At 39.7% G+C, this 10,521-nt stretch overlaps 1 protein-coding gene across 1 annotated transcript; it reads right to left on the minus strand.

The window, feature by feature from the left end:
* Positions 1 to 2,130: 2,130 nt before the first annotated feature.
* LOC146579018 (uncharacterized) lies at positions 2,131 to 4,590 on the minus strand. The gene is made up of 8 exons (XM_085269464.1): positions 4,518 to 4,590; positions 4,363 to 4,440; positions 3,702 to 3,877; positions 3,505 to 3,622; positions 3,238 to 3,353; positions 3,014 to 3,148; positions 2,811 to 2,922; positions 2,131 to 2,447 (listed from the first exon to the last, which is right to left on the minus strand). The coding sequence occupies exons 2-8, from the start codon at positions 4,421 to 4,423 to the stop codon at positions 2,314 to 2,316; spliced, it is 852 nt and encodes a 283-aa protein (XP_085125590.1). The 5' UTR covers positions 4,424 to 4,440; positions 4,518 to 4,590; the 3' UTR covers positions 2,131 to 2,313.
* Between the last annotated feature and the right edge of the window lie 5,931 nt (positions 4,591 to 10,521).

Below are 10,521 nucleotides of genomic sequence, written 5' to 3' on the forward strand. Positions count from 1 at the left end.
AAGTAAATATCTCCTTCCAGCTGACCCAAGATTCACATATGGGATAATGACTGGTGGTTACAGTCTGGATGGGCTTGTTGGCTTTTATTTTTATTTGGGATTAATAGAATCTTAAGTTTACTGATTGAATAATTACTTAGAAACCTTCAGATATATCAGTATAAAGGAATGTGCAGCAGCAGCAGTAGATATGATAACTGGTGCCTGATATCCATCATGGCCACCTCTTAGCTCAGGGCCTGCAAAACAAGCAGCTTCTCCCCACCAGTTTCAACAAGTTTTATAGATGCTCATATAAAACTCTGTGAACTGCCAGGGAGGTTACTCTTTTTTGGTAAGATGGACTGCAGCTAACTGTTTTACAACTTAAGGTTTTCTAAACAAAAGACATCAATGTACATGAGGTGTCTGTGAAGGCTCTTAGTCATCCAGGTCATCGTGCTGTTATCCTTTGTGTCTTCCCTGGTGAACTTGATGCTTTTATCCACAGCGTCAATGTGAGCAGTGAAGGACCCAGCAACACACTCAGACAAAAAAATGGTTCATCCCAAAGACAGAACTCCTCTACATTGGAGAGACCAAAAAGCCACTTCACAAGCACATGGTACAACATAGAAGAGTCAGCTCAATGGCACAAGACTCAGTGGTCCATCGGCATCTAAAGGACAAAGGTCACTCTTTTGAGGATCCCAATGTTCCCAATTTTGGACAGAGAAGACAGATGGTTTAAAAGAGGAGTGAAATAAGCCATCTATGTTCACTGTGAGCGACCATCTTTGAAAAGAGGCGGTGGTTTACGACACCAACTGTCTGCCATCTATAATCCAGTTCTGAGATCCCTTCCCAGACGCCTTAACGCCCACTCACATCCTGGGCCATCTGACCTCAGGAAATCACATGATAGGGTGGGGCTAAATTTCACAATGAGCTCATGTGATTAGGTAGAGGATCATGAGGGGGTCCATTGTCTCTCTCTGGGGAAACTCCCACAGGGCTTAAATCTGGAACTCGCCACCATTTGACCCTAGAACTGAAGAAGCTTCTCGGATGAGAGGTGAAACGTCTTCAAGCAAGTTAAAGAAGTCCAGACGCTTTTCACACTTCTTACACAACAGGCTCACACCTAGCATAAAAAGCAGTGCATTACATCAGACCATGGCCACCTCATTTTATATTGTTGTGGTGGCACTTTCTTTTTTAGCTATTTGCTAGAAAAGAATCATATGGCATCATATTATTTCGAAATTGTTAGTTACTTGACCAAAATACGTGTAATACTTTCTATATGGGCAAAAAAACAACAACTAAGGAAACATAACTAAATAATGTTACTGAACACCATGAATAATAAAGGCCTCTTGATGAAGGCCTAAATAAAATGCACCCCTTCATAAAATATTACATCTTGTCATGGAACTGGGTGTTAACCAGTGTTTTGTGTTTGAGTTCTTTTTCTTGATTATTGGTTATTCACAGTTTTGTGCTCTTTATTATTATTAGTTGTTCTTCTGGCGTCTAGTTTCAGACACTGTCTTCCTTGTGTTCCATGTGTCACATTCTTTCAGTCTGTTTCTCTGTGTCAAGTCTGCATCTTTGTGACTTGTCTCTTGTTTCCTGTTTTATTTTGATAGTCCCAGTCCTACGTGCATTGAGTCTAGTTTTAATAACCCTTGTCTCATTAAGTCTAGATTCTTCCAGCTGTGCTTCCCTCCTGAGTCTCAAACCTCGTTTTCCCTCAGTGTATTTAAGCCCTGTGTTTCTCTCAGTCACTGTTGTGTTGTATCCTCTTCATGCTTTGTGTTTCTGTCGTGCTTGTGTTAGTTTCTGAGTGTTTGGTTTCTATTTTTCCAGTTTGTGGTTTTGTGTTTTGTTTTTTTGTGAGGTTTAATTCTATGAAAATTCTCCCACTAATAAACGCTGCCGCTTTAAGTTTAACCTTCTGTTTCAGAGTCCTGCATTTGGGTTCTCCATCCTGCCTGCCACACAGTACACCATGACACATCTATTCTTTTCAAATTCTTCCTTTACCATCACCTCATCATAAAAACAAAAGATGAAATTTTGGGAGCATTCCTATGAAAATGTGACAAAGACTCAGAGACCAGTTTGATTCAATGCTTAAAGGTTTAATAATGAAGATAATGTTCATTCAGGGAAGTAAAGTGAAAGCTTAAAGCATTCTTTCCATTACACACTCAGTTTGTTCTTATTAAAAGAGACAATCCATCTACAGGTTGCATCATTTTTCAACTCATTCCTTATGTAGCGTTGCGGTGAACTAAAAAGAAGTAAAGATGTAAGAAGAGAAACATTTTAAGCTGGATTTATGAGATTATTTGCTCTAAAGACCGGTGAACCAAGCCTTCCTTCCAGAGATCGTCTGACTTTCCTGGCGCAGACAAATGGGTATCTGGCGTCACAGGGTATGTCATTCATACAGAGGTTTCCTGTAAGCACCAAAAATGAACATTAAGTGAAGCCATGCTCACATGGACGTCTATACTGACACAAATATTTAGTTTGCATAATAGCAGGAGCACCTGTCAATATTCATTTTTGACTCTACTTTCACAGCACTATGTAAATTTACTTTAAATTTAAAGACGTGAAATACAGCAATCTATTTTATTCATTATGGTAAAACACAAAGTTTGTCTCTGTTAAAAATAAAATTTAGAATTCATATTATTTTCCTGTAAGTCACTGCTATTTATCACACCAAATGATAAGCATTTTTTGAGAAAATGTGGATACTGTAACAGTTTTTGTTCCCCTCAAAATGAATTCATACACTTTCTTTTAAATTTTACCTGTCCAATTCATATGCAGGCAGTTCTCTCTGCCCCCGACATTGTTAGGCTCTCCATGACACCAGTTTGCATATGTGAAACGGGTTCCATCGATCCAAAACCAATAACACTCCTAGAAAACACAAAAAAATAACAGAGAATAATGTCGATAGGCAGGCATATCCTCTAGTGTCAGAACTAATGTCTAATATTGAGTAGTGTACCTCTTGAGCATCTGAGCCTCCAATCCATGTAGGGACATGATTACGAGCACCATTAAGTATGACCCTCTGAATCGCTTGGTACTCTCCGAGGTTGCGCACAGACGCCAGATTTGCATTCAGGGACTGACAGTGTCTCTATAGGACAAAAGGTCTAGTTTAAACCAAGTTTGATATGAAAAGTATTAAAGCAGAGAGAAATGCTAAATCGAAATCACTGTTCTTACCTGCGCCTGAGCCCAAGTCAGTTGATTGGGAAAGAAGTGATAGTATCGGTTTCCATATCTAGTCCAACCCCAGAGGCTCCTAAAACATGGAGATCTCTTCTCAACAAGATGCTCTCCTGAGGACAAGCAAAGACTACTTAGATACTCAAACATCAATTATCTTTGCTATTTACAAAAAAGTAATTGTGTCATGGTCCCTGTGCCTCCCCGGCCAGCCCAGTGTGGCCACAAGTGTTTGTTGTTTTTCTCTCACTCTGTCTCTCCTACCTGTCTGCCTGGGCGGAGCTCTGATTGGGCTCCTGCCCTTGGCCCACGCACCTGCAGCTGATCTCGAGCGGATTGCAGTTCTCTGGCTCTTAAGGCTGGGGCTCTGAGCTGTTCGTCGCTGGAATATTGAGTAACTCTCGTTAGTATTGCCTGGCTTCCTTGTGATTCTACTGTTCCCGTGTTTGCCTTCGACTTACCCTCGTCTGTGTAAACAGGTTTGCCTGGATCAGCCCTTTTGTGACCCCTGGACCCCGTGAGTAGGAGAGTGAGCTGAGCTGCTTGTGTGGAGACTGTTTGGACGAGGAGCAGAGCGAGTGCGAAGAAGTGTGTCTCCCCAGCCAAGTGATCCCCGGGACCCTGGTGTTTCCCCCCCCTTCACGTGTATATAGTGCACCAGTGTGATTAATAAAGTGTCGTTGAACTGTGCTACCTCAGTCTGCGCCTGAGTCCGTTCCACTCCCGTGACAAATTGTCTTTCAAACCATGTGTAAATGTGTTTACACACACACACACACACACAAGCACACACACACACACACACACACACACACACACACACACACACATATATATATATATATATATATATATATATATATATATATATATAATGTATATAATGTATACATAAATTATAAATATTTTATTTTCTCACTGGTAAAACATAACATTTGAATACATACATTACATACAAGCATACAAGTGAGGACATAGATGTGCTCTTCAGCATGACAAAAAGTTATAATTTTGATAAATTTTAGTGGTAAATTTCCATTTATAATATTGATATTATAAGTGTTGTTTGTATTATTGATTCCACACATATATACGTTATCTATATTATACTACAATACTCACTGGCAGCAGTGGTCAGAGCGATCATTGCACAAAGAAGTGCAGACACAGTCAGCAGCTTCATGGTGATAATTAGTATCTCTGTGAACAACAAAAGACCCAAAGTTATTAGCACTTCATTAAACAAAGCACAGAAGGAATCTGAGTTTTCAGCCGACCTTTTGTAGAATATCTTGTCTGTTCAGTCAGTAGCTTCAGCCTTCCAAGGTTGGAACAAGGTGCTGAACAGCTCTGAGATCACGGCTTATATTCTGTCTCTTTGTAGTTTCAAAACAGGGAACTAACATTGAAAAAAATGACACGTGTATTATGTGATTCATGCTGGCCAGACTTTTACTGCACTTCTTTCTTTCACAACCAAAACCAAAATTATTGCCAAATGCTGACTACTTCTTCCAGCTGCCCACTTAATTTTACTAGTCAACAACTAGTCAAACACTGGTCAACACTCCATAGTATAAATGGAGAACATTTTATATATTTAAGAAAGTATTTTCAGGAAAGAAAAAAAAACCCCATAAAACAAAGGAGAAGCTGAGTTTATGGACATTAAATAATCAGCGTTATTATGAAGATCTAAAATAATTTCTGACGTTTTGCTCTCACAGTAATCATGATGAGAATGTTTCTTCAGTAGACCAATTCTTGCCAGTTCTTTCCTTAGCATTTCTGGAAAAGACATGCAATAAGAAAAAGATAAAATGAGACCAGTGCCTCAGCTGATAAGAGATGTCTTGTATCTTTGACAGGCATTCACCAGAAAATTTTTATGGAGACAGATCTGTCACAGTACTGGGTCTGTGTGCTGCGTTTTTGATCAGTTATGTTCTTGGATTTGTTGATTTTCATGGTTTTGAGTCACTATATTGTTTTCTGCTTATGTCAAATTCAGAGATGGGCAGTGATGCGTTAAAAGTAATGCGTTATTGTAATTTGATTACTTTTTTCAAGTAATCAGTAAAGTAACAGGACTACTTTTTCAAGTAACTTGACCAACACTGGTTATGTTCTTACTTTTCAGTCGTTAGCTTTCTGTAACTTTGCCCTCCCCCGTTCCACGTCTCACGTCTAGTTACTCTTCTCTCTGTGCTCCATGTCTGCTTGGTCTTCAACCCGTTTTCACTCCCTACTCATAATATAGCGACGATTTGTAACATCCCTAAAATTCTCATGTTAACGCAAAAGGTACCCTTCCATGTTTTTCTCAGTTCACTCCAATGTGAACCCGCTCGCAGCGATAAGAGACGCTTCGAGCAGAGGCTCCAGCCATCCATTTACTCCAATAATAACCCCGTCATGGCAAAACATGACGCCGTGAAGTACAATCTAACTGGAGAACCGAGGACCCTCTCCCCCGACGTGTTTTTCTCCCTAATGTAAGGCTTTCTTTGTTTTGTTTTGTTTTTTAGCCATCAGAATTGTTGTCTGAAGGCCAAGAAAGATGCCAAGTGGATTTACTTTACCAAGTGGATCATCATGGCCTTGCCATATTGGTCCATTTGATTGACCTTTATTATAATTATGTATTTATTTTATTTTTGTTTTTGAAAGACTGGACAGACATGACTGGGGGTCAGGACAGGGAGAAAGAATGAGAGGGAGAGAAAGAAAAATATTCCCATATATCATTGTTGTTTATTGTATTGCTCTCATGTTCTTCTGCTTGTTTTCTTTTCTTTCTCAACAGGTGATCCAGGTGATTGATATATGTATATTTTTTTTGTCTGCTTATTTAGTTGTTTTTTGTTTTTTTGCCCTTTATCCCCATCCCTCTTCTCCACTGTTTTTTCCCCCTCTTCTTTTCTCCTTTTTCTTTTCCTCATTCAAGTCTGTCCCGTATCTAGCAAGTGAAAATAAAAAAATAAATAAAATAAATAAACAACAAAAGGTGAATCAAATAGACCATTACGGCAAGTCTGGGATGGTCAATTTGGTAAAAGCTCCAAAAGCTGATTCTGTTCATCTGGGCGTAGCGTTTTGGGGGAGAAACGTTTCGTCACTCTTTTATTAGTAGGTGGTCCAGGTCCAGTTTAGTTTTCGATTGCCAGTTCTTTCCTTAGCATTTCAGGAAAAGACATTAAATAAGAAATGAAAGATAAAATGAGACCAATGTCTCAGTTGAGAAGAAATGTCTTGCATTTTTTCATATCCGAATTTCTTTGTAGAGAAAGATGTGAGGTTAGCACCACACTCAGCATAATTAATGGGCTGGGTCTGTGATTCCAGTAGAGAAAGAGCTGTGCAAAGTGTAAATAAAAATGATGTAAAGTAATAGCTAATTTTGAATTTGATTACATGAACTTATCTCAAGAAGTGGAAACATGGGACGACAAAGGAGTGGACAAGTAATCATTACTGAATGGAAAAAGCTCAAGGAACATTTTGCAACAATAGGTATGAAAAGGCATCTTAGCTATAAAGTTTCTCAGAAGCGGAGAGTTTCACCATTATCTAAAAAAAACTGCATCTAGGAACTGTGGAAACATTTCAGAATAATATATATTTATATAAAATTCTGAAGATGATGAATGTGTCATCAACTAGAGTACTCAATATTGTCAATAGATTCAGAGAATCTTGATAAATCTCTGTGGACAAGGGAGAAAATTAAAACTAGATTTAGTGATGTGTCCTGTGTGTCGAAGCTTTGAATCGTGCGTCGGGTAATCGCGGGGGCGTTTTTCTGAAGCGCGTATCGAGGCTTGCTTTGATTACGTAGGCAGTGACGTTCGAGGCCTCGCGGGCAGTCCGTACCACGTGACTGATTCAGGGACTGGTTCACCGGTTCGCGCCAGATTCGAAATAACATGGGCAGGAAAACAGCTGATTCCCCATCACACCGTGTTGTGGAATTGGATTACGTACGTGCTACATAGTTACTTGTGCATTTCTTCTTCGATGGAACCAGCAAGGAAGAGATGTTTTTTTTTTTTTTAAATTTTGTCTCTCCTAATAAAGTATGCACACAGTAATAAATATCACAAATGATAAACACCAAAATATAAATAAACAACACTACACATCCTATAATCTGATTTCTGTCTTTTAGTTTATTAAAAAGTGAAGCACCAAACACTATTGTGTCATTATCCAGATGTACATAAGGTTTACACATCATTATAATCAAAGAGCCCGCTTCACTTGAATTGTCCACTTGATGGCGCAGTAGAGCAAATGAATCATCACAATGCTTCGAACCATGAGTCGACCAATTGGATGGAAAGCTTCAGTTCATCATGAGGCTTCATCTCACCATCACTAACTAGATTCCATGATCTTAAAGACCTCAGGTGGCACTGCATTAAAAACTTGGATGACTCTCTCATGGGAATAATTGCATGGCTCAAGAATACTTCCAGAAAGGATTCTGTGTAATGTTAATTTGCCATGCTAATGACAAATCTCTATCATTAATTGAAGGTTTACTATGCAAAGAAGAAGACATATGTAACCCAAAATGCTTTTTCTTTTTTTATTGGATGAAAAGAGGAGTTTGTTCTACTGAGGAATAACATGCCTCCATGTTTAACATACAGTGGTTTGCAAAAGTATTCGGCCCCCTTGAACTTTTCCACATTTTGTCACATTACAGCCACAAACATGAATCAATTTTATTGGAATTCCATGTGAAAGACCAACACAAAGTGGTGTACACGTGAGAAGTGGAACGAAAATCATACATGATTCCAAACATTTTTTACAAATAAATAACTGAAAAGTGGGGTGTGCGTAATTATTCAGCCCCCTGAGTCAATGCTTTGTAAAACCACCTTTTGCTGCAATTCCAGCTGCCAGTCTTTTAGGGTTCGTCTCTACCAGCTTTGCACATCTAGACTGAAATTCTTGATCATTCTTCTTTGCAAAACAGCTCCAGCTCAGTCAGATTAGATGGACAGCGTTTGTGAACAGCAGTTTTCAGATCTTGCCACAGATTCTCGATTGGATTTAGATCTGGACTTTGACTGGGCCATTCTAACACATGGATATGTTTTGTTTTAAACCATTCCATTGTTGCCCTGGCTTCATGTTTAGGGTCGTTGTCCTGCTGGAAGGTGAACCTCCGCCCCAGTCTCAGGTCTTTTGCAGACTCCAAGAGGTTTTCTTCCAAGATTGCCCTGTATTTGGCTCCATCCATCTTCCCATCAACTCTGACCAGCTTCCCTGTCCCTGCTGAAGAGAAGCACCCCCAAAGCATGATGCTGCCACCACCATACTTGACAGTGGGGATGGTGTGTTCAGAGTGATGTGCAGTGTTAGTTTTCCGCCACACAAAGCATTTTGCATTTTGGCCAAAAAGTTCCATTTTGGTCTCATCTGACCAGAGCACCTTCTTCCACATGTTTGCTGGGTCCCCCACATGGCTTGTGGCAAACTGCAAACGGGTCTTCTTGGTTTTCTGTTAACAATGGCTTTCTTCTTGCCACTCTTCCATAAAGGCCAACTTTGTGTAGTGCACGACTAATAGTTGTCCTATGGACAGATTCCCCCACCTGAGCTGTAGATCTCTGCAGCTCGTCCAGAGTCACCATGGGCCTCTTGGCTGCATTTCTGATCAGCGCTCTCCTTGTTCGGCCTGTGAGTTTAGGTGGACGGCCTTGTCTTGGTAGGTTTACAGTTGTGCCATACTCCTTCCATTTCTGAATGATCGCTTGAACAGTGCTCTGTGGGATGTTCAAGGCTTGGGAAATCTTTTTGTAGCCTAAGCCTAATTTTCCAATAACTTTATCCCTGACCTGTCTGGTGTGTTCTTTGGACTTCATGGTGTTGTTGCTCCCAATATTCTCTTAAACAACCTCTGAGGCCGTCACAGAGCAGCTGTATTTGTACTGACATTAGATTACACACAGGTGCACTCTATTTAGTCATTAGCACTCATCAGGCAATGTCTATGGACAACTGACTGCACTCAGACCAAAGGGGGCTGAATAATTACGCACACCCCACGTTTCAGTCATTGATTTGTAAAAAATGTTTGGAATCATGTATGATTTTCGTTCCACTTCTCACGTGTACACCACTTTGTGTTGGTCTTTCATGTGGAATTCCAATAAAATTGATTCATGTTTGTGGCTGTGATGTGACAAAATGTGGAAAAGTTCAAGGGGGCCGAATACTTTTGCAAGCCCCTGTATGTCTTGTTTCCGAGTCACATATAAGATACTTTGTGTCTTAAAGTTTTGCAGATTTAAATGAGTAGCTTTTGAGCCTGAAACAGACTTTAAAGCCTTATTCAAAACACTCCTTTAATTACAACAAAATGGTTTCGGGAACACTGCCAAGGCTTAGGAACCTGCTTGAGATTATCTGATGGCTCGGTCTTAGCCAAAGGAGCCTGAACAAGCATCTTGGGTCTATTTGCACAGTTTTTTACCCACCAGACAAAGGAAGGAACCAGAGGTGGGACCAAGTCATTGTTTTGCAAGTCTCAAGTAAGTCTCAAGTCTTTATCCTCAAGTCTCAAGTCAAGTCTCAAGTAATGTCAGGCAAGTCAGAGTCGAGTCTCAAGTCACTGGTGTAAAAGTCCGAGTCAAGTCACAAGTCTGAAATTTTGAATTTCAAGTCCTTTCGAGTCTTTAAAAAAAAAAACGAAAAAAAGCATGTTGCAGTTATGCTAAATGTAAATATTAGACCATGTAATTTTTAAATCTGTGTTTTTCTCAACACATGACAAAATAGTGAACTTAGAAAATATACACAAATTGTGAAATTGCACCTCTTTAAAATGCAGCTCAATTAAACCTAGCTCCAAGAATAATTTTCACCGACAGTTCTGAGATAAGCTGCATGTTATTCTTGGATGCGGTTGTAGGACCGGCTTTAAAATCGCATGACAAAAATATCATACATATTAAAAAAAACTGCATCACCAACGTAGCCTGGACAACATTTGCTAGTTAGATGAAGTCAGCTATCTCATTGTAGCATATTTATATGCATATTTATAATTATACGCTTCTTGGAGTGAGTGCATACACTCGTGAAGTTTAGTAACTTCAGGTCACTGCAACAAGCCCAGGTACAGTTTACCGACGGATGGGTGCAGGACCTTGAAATGCACCGTGTAGAACGAAAGACCATCGTACGTATCATAAGTTTACCAGTCTCACAAATCGTCTTCATAAATACACATTCGTTAACCGTTTATTAATATAACCTTTGAGC

Source organism: Mchenga conophoros, linkage group LG3 (genome assembly GCF_057382185.1).
Source record: "Mchenga conophoros isolate Kocher_MC1m ecotype Shallow Benthic linkage group LG3, M_conophoros_male_GT1.1, whole genome shotgun sequence".
NCBI classification, from domain to species: Eukaryota; Metazoa; Chordata; class Actinopteri; order Cichliformes; family Cichlidae; genus Mchenga; species Mchenga conophoros.